General features: G+C 43.1%; 1 protein-coding gene across 4 annotated transcripts in view; it reads left to right on the forward strand.

Moving 5' to 3' along the window:
* The window catches only part of KCNAB1 (potassium voltage-gated channel subfamily A regulatory beta subunit 1), a 332,464-nt gene that overhangs the window by 255,567 nt on the left and 57,962 nt on the right, over positions 1-18,935 (forward strand). For all 4 annotated transcript variants that reach the window (XM_055321088.1, XM_055321090.1, XM_055321089.1 and 1 more), the window contains exons 4-7: positions 3,662-3,741; positions 5,430-5,474; positions 8,932-8,976; positions 10,956-10,999. In XM_055321088.1, the coding sequence (XP_055177063.1) occupies positions 3,662-3,741; positions 5,430-5,474; positions 8,932-8,976; positions 10,956-10,999 (214 nt within the window). The remainder of the gene's footprint in view (positions 1-3,661; positions 3,742-5,429; positions 5,475-8,931; positions 8,977-10,955; positions 11,000-18,935) is intronic.

Consider the following 18,935-nt stretch of genomic DNA (forward strand, 5'->3'; position numbering starts at 1 on the left):
CTCAAGTCCCTCTGATCCTTCTCTATCTTCCTGCAACACCACTGAGGAATCTGTGATATAATGTCTGAGCAGATACACTCAGTGGGATGCAGCCCATTCTGCCACTGGATTTACTAACATTTACTAACAGTTGCCACATCAGTGAAACGCAGGTGATAGCCCCTACTCAGCAGGATCACGAGTCAGATTAATGAGATGATGCCTACGAAGTGCTCAGCTTGGTGCCTGGCCCAGAACAAGCCCTTTATAAAGGTAGTTCTTACTATCATTCCTAGGGAGAAGCTTGCGGGAACAGAGGGTCTTTTCCACAGCTCCCAAAGTCACCAGTGTTATTTACTAGATCCTGGGGGTAGGCGTCTTATCCACACATTCTCCGTCTGAATGCCTGCCCCCATAGTGGGCATAGGTCACCATAGAGTTTGTCACATGGGGGATCCCTTGGAAAGTAGATCACACTGGAGGTTAGCACACAGAACAGTTATTAGAAAGTCAGGCCATGCTGCAGTCTTGGCCATGACCACGGCTGACCCCATGGAGAGCTCCAGAGCTGAGCTGGCCGTGTAGAGTGTCCCAGATTGGGGCAAGAGGACTGGGTATTTATATCCTCTGTGTGACCGGTCATTGGAGAGAGTCTGCCCTGGGAAGCAGGTCTCGCCTTGGCCTAGGCACTGCCTTTAGTCAACAGCAATTTCCAGCAGGAACTGACAGCTGCGGGCCATCTGATGGCAGCCTTCCCAGCAGTCCAGAGAGTGAGTCCTCCGGTTCTGAAGGAACATCTGGGCTGGTCATCACAGGGCCCTCAGACTGGCATCAGGTAGCGTGTATGGAGAGGCACAGAGGCAAGTCCACAAACAGCAAAACCGTGGCCACAGACGTAGGTCAGACACAAAGTAGGTGACAGGGAGCGGGATCTAAAATCAAGAACCCACTGTGTCCAGCAAGCGCACAACCTTCTACTGCCTGTTTCGCTCGCTGCAGGAGAAAAAGACGAAAATACCTTTGCTTTAGGCGCAGAGGGGCCAGCTGTTAAGGGCACCACCTCCCCTTGCATGTCTGCTCTCCTCTCCGCCGTCTCCACTCTCCGCTGCAATGAGCCCAGCTTGCCCGGGGCCGAGTGTGCAAGGCTGGCCTTTGAAACCCCTCATTTGACCATTACAATTCCAAAAGCCGCACGGTAAGGCTGTCACCAAATAGCTGCTGTCCTTCTAAAGAACAGCTGTGACCTCCCCCCCGCCCCCCCGTCCCCGGGGAGGGAGGAGGGGGTCCTGCAGAGAGAAGCGCAGCGATGAGAAGGCCGGGGAGGCCCAGGGGAGACCGCAGCCCCGCCAGCAGCTCAATCACCTGGAGCGCAAGCATTTCCGCGAGGGAAAAAACGCAGGCCAATCGCGACGAAATCACCTTCCCAGGTCTTCGGCCTTCCCTCTGCCTCCGACGGGCTCAGCACACAGCAGGTGCAAACTGTGAATCCCGGCATGACCGGGCTGTGACTGCCTCGGGGGCTGGCGGTGCCCCCATTACGGGGCGAAGTCGGCCATGCATCCAACAGCGAAGGGCCCAAATACCACCCTAGGCCCTGCCGTGAGGCGCCTCCCGTGGGATGATCCGGCCTCATCCCAAGACCAAGAAGAGAGCTGTCACTCGTGTCCTATTTCTTGACTGTGGTCAAGTGCAGAAAGGTCGCCATCTTCCAGCACTTGGTCTTCAGAGTTTTACTTCCGTTTTCTTACCTAGTAGGATAGTCACGGTGCTCTGGACCGCACGCCACAGTACACGCGGGCCAAGCTGGCCTGACCCGCACCGGGAAAGTCACCTTGGTCTTCCCGCGCGAAGTGGAGCCGGAGAGCCGGCCCCCGGGTGGACTCCGTCCGCGGCCCACCGCGCTCCCAGGGCTCCCGCGGCCCCGTGCTCCTTCCACAGCGACCTTATCCCGGGGCGGGGGCGCAGGGGGAGCCACACGGAGGCGCCAGCCTTGCTCAGGACACCAACCCCGGGGACGCCTGCCACGTCTCGAGCAGCTCTGTGAGAAGAACGAGGACACGTGCTCCCAGAAGCCTCAGCGAGTCCGTCCTCGCATCTCATTGGCCCAGAGGTGTCACCTGACCTCCCGCCAACCCCCCGCTACTTCCGCCTGCCCCGCCCGGATGTCAGCGGGAACTTCCGCTTCCGCCGAGGCCTGTGGTGGGGGCCTGAGCCGGGTCGTCTTCATTTTTGAGGATGAAAAAGCGAAAATAGCGGAGCGGTCGGGGAACCTCGCCCGAGTTGCGTTGTCCTGTAAGCCGTGCGGTACGCCCGAGGCCCGAAAACAGGCCTCCTGGGTCAGCGGCCGCGCTTCCGCATTGGGGCCTCGACCTCTCACGGTTGAGGCACGTGGCAGCCGTCGCGTAGGCCGACTCCACCCAGGCTTCTCCGGCCTACCCTTCGGTTCCTCTGCGGGCAACCGGACGCACGTTCCCCGGTAACGATCCCCTCGTATGTGATGCGACCAAGCGCACGGAGAACACGCCGCGCGAGCCCAGTAATTTCTGAAACGTGGAGCGGTCGTGATGGGAAAGACACTACGCCTGTCTTAACTTCTAATTTCTACTTGGGGTGAACGTCGTCATGGTAGCCAGTAATTGCATGGAATTATGCGTAAAAGCAGCAGTTGCATTCTGAGGGCCAGTATTCCGCAGGATGAGCGTGGACTCCCCTCTGGCTAGCCTACTAATTTTCTCGATTCGCCGATTTTAAAAACAACAGGGGAAGAGTTTGTCTTGGAAACGCTGCTGATGAAGCGACGGTAGCGCACACTCAGAAACGAAATGGGAAAATCGATTTTAATTATTCCTGAGCTGTATTAATTTTCAGTTAGCCAAGAAGTCCATCAGCCAAATGAGAAAATGTCGTCTCCCCCGCTGTTTATCGCCGTCCCTCTCTGGCTGGCCCTCGGGCTGCTGCTTCTGGCCGTGGTGGTGCTCCTGGCACCCTTGCATCCGGCAGCACAAAGGAAGTTAAGGGGGAGCATGGGGATGTATTTGCAAGCGGAGCAGTGGGGAGCCGGATGCCCCTGAGCCAGCTCACTGCTGCCTCTCTACCCTCCAGCTGGCAGGTGGCCCTGTGATGGTGGCTGGGGTTTCGTGGGCCCACGGGAGGCATGAATTTTACAGCAGTTATGGCTCCGACTCATCTCTGGCTCATCAGCACAGCCCACGAAGCCTGGAGGAAAAGAGGCACAGGCTTTTAGGTCAGGAGTCACCCAGCTGCCAGAACCTATTGGCTTAGAGACAGGAGGAAAAGAGAAATGGAGTCGCCAGTGGTACAGCTGATTCCCCCTCGTCAGAGAGATTAGGATGCTGTGGAGAAGGTCATCAAACCAGATCTTCCAAGCAGCGTGAGAAGTGAGGCTCTATCCACCTCACCTCTCCATGCTCCCGAGGGCTGACCTAGCCCAGCGTTGAAGGAAATCCCTCCGTGCCTAGTCGACGTCCGAGGGAAAGGAAACAGTGCTGCCACATATGTCCGGTTGAATCTTCTTTTGTTTTGTTCTGCGATACAGCTGAGAACAACAAGGAGCGGTTATAGCGAGTCTCCCCCAGTGTTCTGAGAGATTACCGGAGACAAAGTTGCTTGCTCGGGTGGGAAAACATTGGGCTTTTCTGCTCACCTCCACGTCCTCTTGCAGGTTGCTGAACGGCTGATGACAATTGCCTACGAAAGTGGAGTGAATCTCTTTGACACTGCTGAAGTCTATGCTGCTGGAAAGTAAGTCGGTGCCTGTTTGCGTCCCCTCAAGTGGCATTTTTGGTACCAACAGTCTGCCCAGATGTTTGCTGAGAAGGTGGTGAGAAGGGTGTGCCCTTCCCACACGCTTTGAGAGTGTGGTTTTCTGCTGTTCTCTATCCCCCATCTTCAGAGCTGGGGCTATTGACCACCTCTGGTCCTCTCTGTCCACCCAGACCTTCTTGCCCCTGGCCCCTGTGTGAAGAATGGCCGAGAACAGTGGCCATGGGTTGGGATACCCGAGGGGCAGAGGTGGCTGGGACCAGCGTGGTGGCAGTGGAGGTCTGGAAACGTGAGTTGGCTATAGGAGTGAGGAAGTAAACGAGCAGATTCCAGTGTGGTCATTCACAAGCTCATCCTGTTATTTTATAACCACATCTCATAGCTCCTCACCCCCTGAGGGAACCTGGAGGGTCCTCTATACAGGGAACCAGGGGCTGCTTTTCCTATTGGCAGGCCCATCCCTCAACCTAGCAGGACAAGTAGGCCAGACATTTAAAACAGGGGGTCCTCAAAGATGCCAAGAAATTCAGTCTGTTTCATAGGAGGGCATTTCAGACCCCCTTCAGAGGACAGGGAGGGCTGAGAGAGGGCTGTAAGAGGACCTTGCTGCTTCTGCTAGAGAAGTCACACCAGCTTCAACCTTCCTGTGCTCTACTGAGGGCAGGTTTGGAGCCCTAAGACAGGAGGACTCACTGCTCGGTCAGACCATGTGGGCAGTGTGCCCTTGGGGAGGCCTCAAGGCCCATGACCCCCATGCCCTGGCATGACAAACACATCTCAGAAGAGAACTGGAGCACCTAGGCCACCTGTCGTCCACACGGACAGACTGCCTGACAGGCCCGTCTCTAGGACTCTGGTGAACAGTGTGCTAAGTCCGTGGATCTCCACATTCCCAAAGCCTCGGAGGGCCCAGCCGCTTCTCACAACATTGGTCTGACTGGGAGGGATCTACAAGAAAGTTTTAGTCTCCTTGACTTTGGGTCCAGGTAGGAAGAGGGGAGAAGAGAGTGGAGGTGTCTTCAGTACATGTCTCCACCACCAACCCCTGGCAGCAGGGGAGGGATGGGGGAAGAATGCTTGTCTACATCTCCCTCCAGCTTGCATCTGGGTCAGCCCTCGTCCTAGAACCCAGGACGTTCTCTACGTGGGCCGCTGCATCCGCACCCTAGCCTTTGGGACATCTAAACCCTCACATGGTTTGTTTTGTTTGAGGTTTTTTCATACTGTAAGATCACCCAGGAGTCAGTATCTTCTGTCTAAATGGTGCAAAGTCCCATCGTCTTCCCTGGTCGAAATGGAAGACCACAGTAATCAGAAGGGAAACCTTGACTCCCATTGGACTCCACCAGGCAGGATATTTATATATGGGATCAGTGGTTCAAAAACACCAAACTGCCAAATGACTCTGTTGTTTCTTAGTATCAGGACCACAGGTGGTCTCCTGCCAGCATGTCAGGGTTTGGCAGGTGCTTCTGGAATGCTCCAGGAGCAGGATTCTGCAGGCACAAGCAGAAACAGCGGAAACTGTGCTACTAGCCGAGAGCAGCTTCTATTTTCAGGACACGTAGGCACTGAGAGTTCAAACAAGGAATGGCTCTCGTGGTTTTGGATTGACTCTTGCGTTTCCAGGACACCATATCCTAAGCCATTATCTGTTTCCCTTCCAGGGCTGAAGTGATTCTGGGGAGCATCATCAAGAAGAAAGGCTGGAGGTAATGCATTTATTCATCCTAATCACATACTTGCCTTTAAAAGCCTGTTATTATTTTGTACCAGAGAAGGGAAAATAAAATTGCATGACAGCTGAACAAAAGGCTGTCAAAAAAAAAAAAGTCGATTCTTGGTTAAAGAGATGATTTATAGTTGTTTGAAAATAAATACTAACAAGTTCATTACTTGTACTTCAAAAAGTATCGACTAGTCATTGATCGCAGTGAATTACCGTGGGGTTGAGAGGGAGGAGATGTTCATGAGCTAGTCGTGCATAAAAGAAAGTGGCATTTTCAGGGTTTCTTGGTGCTGTTTGTGGCGCTTTGGTGAAAGCAGGCCGCTGATAGGAAGCTGTCTATACACGTGTGTGTACGTGCACTGTTCATTTCACTGACAATGCCAGGTGCAAAGAAATGATGAAGAAAGAAGTCCTTGTGACAGGTGCCCCAAAGCTCTCCTATGTGAACACAATTAGCAGCACCTCTGCCATGTGCCAGGAGCCCTATTTTCTGGGCATTCCAGAAAGTGCTTCATCTGCTGTCCTTGAGGGGCTCACATCCCATTCCTTCAGGGGCTGGAGCCAAAGCCAGTGGCAACCTCATCTGGGGGGCGTGGGGAGGCAGCCCCCGCCATTTCACTATGCGTATCAACCACCACAGTCGCTTCCTCCCCAACATGAGTACAGAAGCAAACAAAGCTCGCGGGGCAGGTGTGGGGCCCTCTAGCTCTCCGGTGGAAGATCTGCTGTTGGCCAAATAAACAACTCTGTGGTATTGGTGGAAACGGAAATCCAGAAACTTGTGGAGATATGACCAAATAAGGATTGGTGACCCACTTTCTCCCTCTCCCTGCTCCTCCACCTCCACTCCAGGGATTGTAAGGATATAAGGAGAAAAGTATATTCAACCTTAAATATGGAAAAATATTCACATCCCCGCCCCGTCCTCCACCTTGCCGGAGCTCTGTTCCCACTCAGAAGGCTGGCCCATCCATCACCGCCCCAGTAGGGATGGCACCACTTTCTTAGGGCTCCTGGAACCAAGTGCTGCAAGCTACTTGGCTTGAGACCATAGAAATGTGTTCCCTCCCAGCTCTGGAGGCCACAAGTACAAAACCAAGGTTTGGGCAGAGCCGTGCTGCCTCAGAAACTCTGAGTAGAATCCTCCCTTGCCTCTTCCCAGCCTTTGGTTCTTGCTGGCCATCCTGGGCATTTCTCAGCATGTAGCTACACTCAATCTCTGCCTCTGCCATCAGATGGCATTCTTCCCTCGTGTGTCTGTGTCTTCTTAAAAGGACGCTGGTCATGTTGGATTAAGGACTCACCCCACTCCAGTATGACCCCATCTTAATTAATTGCATCTCTAATGAGCTTATTTCCAAATAAGCTCACATTCTGAGGCACTGGAGGTTAGGTCTTTAACATGTCTTTGTAGGGGACACAATTCAGCCCATAACAGAGACCCTGGGGATGAGTCCCCCAGCAGCCCAGTGAACTGTGCAGCAAGGTGTAGGCTGACAGGACACCGGAGGTAGGAGAGGAGCGTCACTGCGGGTGCCATTTCCCCCTGACACCCAGAGAACATCTAACCATCACTTTCCATGGTTTGCAGAGCATACACCTACCAGAAAACAGATTTACATACATCTTTTACAAACTGCCTTTCAGTCTTAGGAATGAAAACCCAAGCTGTCCCCATGCTACAGGATATTGATGTCAGTGCACAGCTGCCCCTACAAGACTGCTAAACAGATACACCACAGCATGGAGTCAAGTCTCTACAAGGAATTGCCACTAGCATACCTGGCTTCTGGTCCCAGGACTGCCGTTTGCCTGCTGTGCTTTTCGGGCCAAGTTATCTCACTTCTCTGAATCTCCATTTCCCCACCTGTAAAATGGATGGCATAATTGCTCACCAAGTGTCATGCTGATAAAGTGAGATAAGGTGTGCAGAAGTGTTTTGAAAGCTGTGCTGTATCCCTGTAAGATACTCATGTTCTCATTCTCCACCCACTCAGAGGAGTTGCTGAAAATGCCTCCATCACAGTCCTTGATAATTGGCCAGGTTGCTGGCTACTCCTGCTATTTGAACATACACGTTAGTGTGCACATGCATGTAGCCCACACATCTCACAAAAAGCCCAACTTTGCAAATACAAGTCTATATGGATAGGATCTGCAGCTTTGGAAGGCCCAGCTGCTCTGAATCATCCAGAGGACTACATTCATTTTTTATGATATTCCATCCGGCCTTTTGTTGAAGCTGTGAAAATGTTTGCTAAAGGAGACCTGGCTCCCCTGTGGCAGATTGCTGTTACACAGGGTATCGTGAGGTTGATGGATTAACCTGGAAAGTGCATCAGCCCTTCCTCAGTGTGTAATCTCCAGATGCACATATCGGTAGAGCTTCCATTACAGTGATTCAAATTACTTTTCGGGGAATTAACTTCAGCGGGTTGGGATTGCTGACATTTTCTACAAATTTTTCTTGTTGCAGCTAAGCTGTCAGAATTGTCACCCTTGTTCCCCATTGGTTATCATTAATCTTGTGAGGCTCTTATACCTGCGTGCCCCGAGGCTTCGGCTCTACAGCTGATGGAATTAGAAATGCCTTATTTCAAATACTCCCAAAGTTTGGTCTTCACCTTTGAATCCCAAATGATTTTTTTCCCCTAGACTAGTTCAATTGAATTACATACCTGGAGAAACCAAATTATACTGATATCTGCCTCTTGATCATAAATTCTGTGACTGTAGCTCTCAAGACATGTTTCCTCTTCCACCATCATCATCATACGATTGCCATTTCCTGCCCTTCCTTGGGTGTGGTTTGGAGAAGACAATAAATTTGCTGACAAGATTTCCACATTTCATTCCCTTAGGAGTTAAGTGGTTAAAACCATGACTTAAAAATTTTAGGCCTGTTTTCCTACAATAACATTTCAATTTAATAAAACACTCAAATTTTGCTTCTGTTCACTGACTACTGTACTTTATCATCCCTATTTCCCTGCAGTCAGTTACTGCCTGTGAAAGTCACACGGTTGGAAAGCCACTCGGGCCCATGGTCCTTGGCAGAAAGCTCACACTCAATGAACGTTATGTCAGATGCTAAATAAGTGTTAGTGGGTGCTTTAAATCCACTCACTGACCCTCTCATTTACCATTCCTGCCTCCCCTGCCTACCCCTCACTCTCTTCGCCACACCCCCCAATCAGCCCTCCACCGCCCCTTCCAGGGAAAGGTCACTCCCCTTCAGCCTCTTCATCTAGGATCAGATTTCCTGTCCCTCCTCACCAGCTTCCCTTTGCCCCAATATTTCAGTGACACGAATTAACAAATGTATCTTTTTACCAGTTTTTTTTTAAATAGGCACGATAAATTATTTCTGATGCTATACTAATATGACTCACTATAATAACTATTTATTTAATATTTCTCTATGTTTGTCTAACATACAGGAGGTCCAGCCTGGTCATAACAACCAAACTCTACTGGGGTGGAAAGTAAGTTAAATACCTTTTCTTTTCCCTACTTGACAGGAAGCAACTACTAGTTCATGCTTTTATCCTTTTGGGCAACCATTTTATGTCTAGTGTACTAAAATTAATTGGTTTGAGGAGAAAGATTATTTTTTTCAGCCTTGAAGGAAATAGCAGTTACCCTAGGATTCAATTTTAGCAAGATGCCCCAAATAAATTAGTGTAAAGCGTGTGGTCACTTGTCACTAAGCAATTCATGGAGATTTTCAAAGGCCAACCTCATACTTAGAACCATTTCCAAAATAGAGTTCAAATTTTGGGAAAAGAAAATAAGCATATAGCATCACAGAAGAAAAGCTGTCCGAATCTGCCAAAACTCAGAGACTTCTATGGAATGCAAAGATAAAAATATCTTGTCTGGCCCCACATGTGAGTATCCGATGGTTTCTGCAGAAGGTGTTGAAAATGTTGGTCAAAAGGACCGCCTTTTGAAGAATAACAGGAAGCTACCATAGCACTCACTGGCAGGCAAATGAAAGAGGCCCTTTGTCTGTTGTGGGATGCAAACAAATTTCACAAGACAAATTGGCCTCTTTTGAGCCTACTGGTGTTTGAACTGGTACTCACATGATTCAGTACAACTTGGAAGTCCAGCTAGCTATTCCACATACCTTTTCACGGAAATCATAAATATTTCCATGGAGTCTTAACCAAAACAAATAACAAAAATACAGAAAAAAACCCACAAACAAAACCTTATTTACCTCCCTATAATTGAGAGGGCATAGTTAAAAATAAAATTGGAGACAGAAGACATTGCCTTGGGAATCTTCTAATCAAAATGTATCCACACACGCACACTCATGTTTTATTGCTATTTTGAACCTATTTATGGTGACGATGAAGACAGAAAGAATCTAGATTTTTATTCTTACCAACAGCTATATAAAAATCAAGCAACATGGTGCCTGTGAGAAATGTAGATTTACGTCATCTGTGCTCTGATTCATGGTGCTTCTGCAATGGTACTTAAAGCTTTGCCTATACATTTGAAATAAACAGGGAAGAAGACACTCTGCAAGAAGCGCTATGTTGCTGAGTACTGCCTACAGTACTATCTTTTTTTTTTTTTAAGATTTTATTTATTTATTCATGAGAGAGAGAGAGGCAGAGACACAGGCAGAGGGAGAAACAGGCTCCCTGCAGGGAGCCCAATGTGGGATTCGGTCCCTGGACTCCAGGATCACGCCCTGGGCCGCAGGCAGGCACTCAACCACTGAGCCACCCAAGTGTTCCTACACACAGTACTATCTAATGTTTTTATAAAAGATTCAAAATCCCCAAAGGCAAATGGTAAACAACTGTGTTTTAAAATGAGGTTGCCACAGGTAGTGATGTTGAAGAAACACTTCATCAATACTTTAAAACTCAAGGACCATATTTCCTTCTAACTGCAGAGCTTGAGGATGGCCAGTGAACACAAAAGTCCTAGTTAAGTGTTTGTCTTCTTAGGATACTGATGTATGAAAGACTCCTATCACATTTTAACAGAAAGTAATTGTGAAATTTCTTTTGCAAGTCAAAAGGCACTTCCAAATGTGCTTCCTTTCTCAGAAAAGCCAGTGTTCTCAGCAGCTCACAAACTTATGTCAAGGCTTTTTTGGGGGTTGCGGGGGTAGCGGTGCTTGGGATTAGTTAAGAGCAAGGTGGAAATGTTGAGCCATGTGTCACAGTTTGTACGGACAGGGTGTGTATGGCTGAGTTATTATTGATACTGTGTGATGAGAATCATGGTTAATTCATCACCTGGGGTCTCCAAAGACAAGGGGCTCAGTGCATTGTTCACCAGCCTTCTCTCCTCAACCTGTGGTATAGAATTTGCCAAGAACGGGGTATAAAATTAGCAATTTAATCTAAAATGATTATTCCTCTGTACTTTTGAAACAGCAATTTTTTTAAAAACACATCCCCACTCAAAGTCATTTGCTTCTTTTTCTTGTTAGAGCTGAAACGGAAAGAGGGTTGTCAAGAAAACATATTATTGAAGGTAGGTACAGTGCTTCCATTTTATCTTCATCTGTGGGCTGCTGATACAAGAAAGATATCAACCAAATAGGTTCAAAACCCATTGGGAGGGGGAAAATTCTCTATAAAAAGAATCACGATCAACCACAGTCTTTGAGTTTTAGTGTAGGCATGTGGTGATATAGAGAAGACAATTGGAAATGCAAAAGAAAAAGGACAAATTTTCTAAAACTCTTCTCACAGCTATGCTAATATTAATAAAACACTCCCGTAAGACATTTTAAAAAGAGCTTTATTGAGATATAATTTGTATACCATAAGTTTACCAACTTAAAGTGCACAGTTCATTGGTTCTGCAGAGTTGTGCAGGCATCATCATAAATTCAATTTTAAGACACTTCCACCCATCCAAAAAGAAACCTAGTACCCACTAGCAGTCACTTCCCACCTTCTCCCTACCTTCTTCCACAGCCCCAGGCAACCACTAATCTACGTTTGTCTCTATAAATTGGCTAATTCTGGATATTTTATGTGAATGAGATCGTACAATATGTAATACTTTGTGACTGGCTTTTGTCACTTAGCGTGATGTTCATCCATGTTGTGATACGTATCAATACTTCATTCCTTTTACGGCCAAATACAGTTCCATTGTATGAATAGACCACATCTTGTTTGTTCATTCATCAGGTAATGTACACTTGGGTTGCTTTCATTTTTTGACTTATGAATAATACTGCTGTGAATATGTGTGTACAAGTTTTTGTGTGGACATATGCTAAAACTTAAGTTTTATTTTAAATTTGTTTTTTTTTAAATTCCAATACAATTAATATTAGTTTCAGATGTACAGTATAGCGATTCAGCAATTCCATGCATTACTCAGAACTTGTCACAATAAGTGTGCTCTTAATCCCCTTCACATGTTTCATCTACACCCCCCCCACCTACCTCTCATTTGGTAACCACCAGTTTGTTCTCTATATTTAAGAGTCTGTTTTTTGATTTGTCTCTTTTTTTCTTTGTTCGTTTTATTCCTTAAGTTCCACATGTAAGTGAAATCATGTCTTTCTCTGACCTTATTTCACGTAGTGTTATACCCTCCAGATCCATCTATGTTGTTGCAAAGGGTGAGACTGATTTTTTTTATAGCTGAGTCATATTCCATTATATATGTATGTATCACCTCTTCGTAATCCACTCATCTGTGGAGAAACACTGCATTGCTTCCATATGCTGGCTATTGTAAATAATGCTGCAATAAACATAGGGGTGCATATTATCTTTTTGAATTAGTGTTTCTGTGTTCCTTGGGTAAATACCCAGGAGTAGAATTACGAGATCACATGGTAATTCTATTTTTAATTTTTCAAGGAACCCCCATATGTTTTTTCTTCCACAGTAGCTCCACAAGTTTATATTCCCACCAACAGTGCAAAAGTGTTCCTTTCGCTCCACGTCCACATGAACAATTGATTTTCCTTGCATTTTTTATTTTAGCCATTCTGATGGGTGTGAGGTGATATCTTATTGTGGCTTTGATTTGCATTTCCTTGATGATCAATGATGTTAAACATCTTTTCATGTATCTGTTGGCCATCTGCATATATTCTTTGGAAAAATATTTGTTCCAAAATAACTAAAAAATTTTGAGTTTATTTTTTTGTATGGTGTAATAAATACAATTTTATTCCTTCACATGTAGCTGTCCAATTTCCCCAAAACCATTTTTTTTAACCCAAAACCATTTTTTGAAGAGACTGCCTTTTCCTCATGGTATATTCTTGCTTCCTTTGTTATAGATTAATTGACCATATAATCTTGGGTTTCTTTTTGGGCCATTTTGTTCCATTAATCTGTGTGTTTGTTTCTGTGCCAGTACCATACTGTTTTGAATTACTACAACTTTGTAGTATATTTTGAAATCTGGGATTGTGATAATTACAGCTTTGTCCTTTTTCAAGATTGCTTTGGTATTAAGGATCTTTTGTGGGTCCATACAAGTTTTAGGATTATTCTAGTTCTGTGAAAAATGCTGTTGATATTTTGATAGGAATTGCATTAAATCTATAGATTGCTTTGGGTAGTATGGATGTTTTGACAAAATTTTTCCTGGTCAGTGAGCATGGAATATCTTTACATTGTGTCGCCTTCAATTTTTTTCATCAGTGTTTTAAGGTTTTCAGAGTACAGGTCTTTCACCTCAGTTAAATTGATTCCTAGGTACTTTATTATTTTCAGTGCATTTGTAAATGGGATAGTTTTCTTAATTTCTCTTTTTGCTACTTTATCATTGTATAAAAATGCAACTGATTTCTGTATATTAATTTTTTATCCTATAACTTTATTGAATTCATTTTTCAATTCTAGTAGTTTTTGGTGGAGTCTTTAGGATTTTCTACATATAGTATTGTGTTGTCTGCAGATTTTACTTCTTCCTTACCAATTCAGATGCCTTTTATTCCTTTTTTTTATCTGAGTGTCATAGCTGGGATTTCCAGTACTGTGTTGAATAAAAGTGCTAAGAATGAACATCCTTGTCCCTGAGCTTAGGAGAAAAACTCTGTTTTTCACCACTGGGTAGAATATTAGTGGTGGGTTTTTCCTATATGGCCTTTATTATGTTGAGATATGTTCCCTCTAAATGTACTTTGTTGAGAGTTTTTATCATGAGTGGATGTTGTACTTTGTCAAATGCTTTTCCTTCATCTATTGACACGATCATACAGTTTTTATCCTTTCTCTTGTTGATATGGTATATCATGTTAATTGATTTGCAAACATGAAACTACCCTTACATCCCAGGAATAAGTTTTGGTTGATTGTTGTAAATGATTTTTTTTAATGTATTGTTGGATTGAGTTTGCTGATATTTTCTGGAGGATTTTTGAGTCTGTGTTCACCGGAGATATTGACCTGTATTTCTCTTTTTCAGTGGTGTCTTTATCTGGTTTTGGTATCAGGGTAATGTTGGTCTCATTGAATGAATTTGAAAGTTTTCCTTCCTCTTTTGCATTTTGGAAGAGTTTGAGAAGAATAGGTAGTAACTCTTCTTTAAATGTTTAGTAGAATTCACCTATAAAACCATCTGGTCCTGGACTTTTGTGTGTTGATTACTGATGTAATTTCATTGCTAGTAATTGGTGTGTTCAAACTTGTCTATTTCTTCCTGATTCAGTTTTGGGAGGCTATATGTTTCTAGGAATTTATCCATTTCATCTAGGTTGTCCCTTTTGTTGGCATATAATTTTTCAAGACTATGATAGTTTTTAAAGGGTATTATATGCATTTTAAAAATTATAAAAAATTACTAAGAAACTGACTCATGGAGCCATTACTTTTGTGATGTTACTCAAAACTTTGTAGAGCCTAGAAATAAACATAGTATGGTCTTCTAGAACAATTATGTAGTAGAGTACTACTCTACTTCCTTGGGAGGATTATAAGAACTGTGAGGAATTTTTATGTATTTCTCACTTGTGTATATATAACAAAAATGTTATACTTGCACTAGTTGTAAAGGAAAAATGTTAAATGGGGCTATATAAATCCAAGATTTTTATAGTTCTAGATCATAATTAACTATTAAGACAGATGATTTTTCTTCTTTTTAAAATTAGTTTCATTTATGAAATACCAAAGTCAATAAAAACATGAGATGTACTCTAACCTCACCACTTTAAACATAAAAAATGAAATCCTCCCATTTGATTACCTCATATCATTCCACAATGTGAAAATCTGGTACATGTCCTTCCCAACTTGTCCCCACAGTTAAATTGATGTATCTATCTATCTATCCATACTTACATATAAATACAAGAACATAAGTGTGAAACCAATGGAATCAAGCTATACATATTAACCTAAAGTTTACTTTTTTTCACAATTAAATAATTTTAGACCTATATGCATCCACATACACATGATTTGTAGGTTATTTTTTGTTTTTATTATTATAAAGAATTATACAAATGGCTATCCTTATATACTGGAAGCAGCATTGTTAGGTCAAAGAATAATGCATATTTTAAATTATTTTCTTAAAAGAAATATACTAATCTGATGGATGATCTGGTTTTATTTGTTTAGTTATACATTCATTTATCTAGGAGTATGAACTCCTTTTCATAATTTTGTGCTTCTTTTTCTGGAAACCAACTTTTCATGTTCTTAAGCTATTTTTCTTTTGAGTTATTAGCTTTTCTTGATCTTATTAATTTTCAGTAGTTCTTTGTATATTAATAATGTTCACTCTTTGTCAGTGACATGTGTTACAAATAATTTCTTCCAGGCTGTCATTTCACTGTGAAGTTTTCTTCCTCCCCATGAACCTAATCTGAAAGATAATGTTAAGGGGCGCCTGGGTGGCTCAATTGGTTAAGTGTCTGATTTCAACTCAGGTCATGATCTCAGGGTCCTGGACCAAGTCTTACATCATCAGGCTCCCCACTCAGCAGGAGTGGGAAAGGAGTCTGCTTGTCCCTCTCACTCTGTACCTCTCTTCACTTGTGTGCTTGCTCATTCTCTCTCTCTCTCTCTCTCTCTCTCTCTTTCTCTCTCAAATAAATGAATAAAAATCTTTTTTTAAAAAAGAAAGATAATGTTGAATTTGAAGACAATCATTGCAGTTTATACGTTAAAAATCTTTATTAACCTATAGAGAGAATTTGGAAGTATCTTAGACTTCCACTGGAAAAAAAATAATTTTGGCATTCAGTCATGTAACATAGAGCACCTGGCTGGCTCACTCACTTGGCATGTGACTCTTGATCTTTGAGCCCCACGTTGGACATAGAGATTACTTTACAAAATCTTTCTAATTAAAAATGGAGATTTTTGAAGCCAGATCTTGGAGAATATGTTTATATTTATGTTTAATATCTATAAATAATTTTTAACAGTAATAATTATATCAATCAGTTTCCAAAGTTTTTGCATGAGTTTGGTATTTTTCACTAACTTTTAATATATTTTTAAGCACTAGGCTTTGAAACCAAACAAACAGTGGCTCAAGTTTCAAATGTGTCATTTATGAGGTAGGGGACTTTGTGCAAGTTACTTAACCTCACTAAGCCTCCATCTCCTTGGTTATACTATGGGCTATAAATATTCCACCTCACAATGTTACTATACAGAGACTAAAATTAGATAATTCACATTGAGCACAGTATCTGTCACATAATAAGCACTTAATAAATGTTATTTTTATCATTATCATCATTCTTAATAGTGCAACTGTTAGTTTTCATACCACGAATAAGGGCACCCTTTACTAAGTAACAATCTAAGACCACCACAGTGAATAAGCTCATTGTAGCATGAGAAAAAAGTGTCAAATTCCCAACCCAAACAAAATCCCTTCTCAAGCCATAGTGTCCAATTTGACATCGCAAAGTAAAACCTTTTAAAACTGTTACCTACTCTAGTACTTGCCCGCGCGACTTGAGTCATCTACCATGAAGTCTGTCCATAAGAAATAGCCATCCCCCACCAAAAAAGAAATAATCCATATTAGCTTGTTGTACCAAACTGAAAAACAAGGCAGCAGTGTGCTACCTAAAAAGTTCTTGTCCCTCTTTTCTTTTTAATCTAACTGATTCAAAAAGAGATTTAGGAAATGGTTCAGGATGTCAATCAACAGAGAACATAAAATCGAGGAGAGAAAGAATGGAGAAAAGGTTGCCGTGCTTTTATTAAATCTCCATTGCTTTAATATTTACCAGTGTGTCCATAATTTCAAAATTCTCTCTTTTCAGTCGGTTTTTCCTAGCCTCAAAGAACTTAACAGAAATACCTTAAATTCTCTGTCCCTTTAAATAAGTCAGGAAATCTCTTAAAAACTAATCTCTTGGGATGGATAAACCAGTTCAGCTGAAATTCAGATTGACCCAGATTCAAACTTTAACACAAAACTTCAGGCTTTTGAGACCAAAGAATTGGAATGATTTATTAGTATGTTTATTTAGTAGTTCATAGTTTCAGCTAAAGACAAAGATGTTAATGAGTCCAAGAGCATCAGCTGAAAGGATATTTCTAGGCAGGCTGAAATTAGAGAATTGAATGAATTCTGTAGAGAAAAGAAAAGGGAGGACATGAGATTTCTAGACTCAAAGTTTGAAGAGGTTTACAAATCATTATCCTTGGGTTTCACTGATAGTTGTTTTGTGATGGAGGTGACCTTACTGAATACCAGAGATTCTTATGCACAATAAATTTAGAAAGTGTTCTTAGAGGCCAAGACAGAAGTCCAATTCATGTAGGGTTCAGGCCACTTGAGTGCTGATGACCTTGGCCACCTGAGCTGGTTTACAGAGTGTAAAATGAGCTTGACTTGCACATAATGCAGTTTTGAAAAAAATCATATGAAAGACCTTTTCAGTAAGCCCAAGGTCCTTTACTTAGATCCTATTAGGAACAGCATGCTCCTTAGATTCACAAGGTGGAGGTAGAAATTTCACAGCGGGAGGTTTACTATATCCATTTAGAATCCCAAGGTCCTGTCAAGCTCTGAAAGTCTATTCATTCAGCCATTCTACAAACATTCGTTAAGCCCCAGTTTTTTGCTGGTGTTAAAATATAGCAGATCAAGTTTCCTTAGTATCTTATATGAAAGAATAGAATTAGGTTGGTAAGTCAAATTAGAAGACTAAGTAAACTGTGTGCTTTTATTGGCAGAGGCTGTGTCTGAGTGTATATTTGTCCTTGAGGTGAATGACCGTTTTGTTATGTGATTGAAAACATAAACTCACTATCATTCTAAAATGAGAGGAGTAGGAGAGGAAAATGATCTGAGGAACTACTTAGACCTTTTCAGTGAATGGCAAATGCCAATCCCAACTTATCTGGATGTTTATTTTTAAAATATAATTTATGATTTTTTTTTCAATGAAAGATTAAATTTCTTAACAGATGGCTTCACCACAAATTCCTTCCCAGCGTTCCATGTTCATACTAAACTGAAATCGCCCACTCAGGATAACCGTGTTTCACGATGGGAGGGGCAGCACATACGTTATTCTAATACAGCCAGTTTTTATAAAAAAAAATAAGCAGATATATCTTGAGTCATAACTGAGAGGTCTGCCGAGAAGAAGTTGGGAAGTTATATACAGAAAGAGTGTTCTTCGTTTAAGGCAACATTTTTTTCAAGCTAGAAAGGAAAGCAAATGTGTGGATACAGTATGTTTGAATAGAACCCTTGCGGAATCTCCAGGCTACCAATTTCCTTGATTCTACTCGTTCAACAGGCAACACTGAACACCTGTTCCATTTCTGACCATGCCAATCTGCGTAACTTCTGGAATGAGCATATTTCTTTAGATGTCTATGAAACAGGCTAACATCGAACTAAAGTTTACCTTATGAACAATACAGTTCCTATTAATCTTCGGAACTTAAAAGAAAAATGAACTTAGACTTCTTTTTACTATAGTTACTTGAAAGCTGTTTTCTTTACATAACATAATTTATTAGCCCATGGACTTTTGAGGAATTGCCAGTTAACTTGCAGACATCTTTTCAAGGACAGGGAGCCTTTTCTCCTGCTTCTGCTATATTCACTCCCACAGACACAGGGTTAGTGCCGAGGAAAAGGCTCATGTCAAAAGTGCCTTCAGCAAGTGCATTCACTGCACTGGCACACTTATCTGCCTTATGTTCTGATTAGCTGCCCAGATGTCCCTCTGCAGCCAGGGTCACTGCATTTTTGCATGTGTAACTTAAAACTATACCTGGCCCCAAGCCAGTGTTCAACAAACATTTGCTAAGTGGAGCCGGAATGTGTCTATTTGCTTATTGGAGATGAACCCTAAATGGCTTTCAAGGAGACATTTATTGAGTGCATCTTTATGTTGCTACAATTTAGCTATTTCTACAAGATTAAGGCATTCCAATGGGAAAGGGCAGGAGTGCCTGATTTGGTTTGTAGTCACATGAAAGATTAAAGCCAAAAGATC

Source organism: Nyctereutes procyonoides, unplaced genomic scaffold (genome assembly GCF_905146905.1).
Source record: "Nyctereutes procyonoides isolate TBG_1078 unplaced genomic scaffold, NYPRO_anot_genome, whole genome shotgun sequence".
NCBI lineage: Eukaryota > Metazoa > Chordata > Mammalia > Carnivora > Canidae > Nyctereutes > Nyctereutes procyonoides.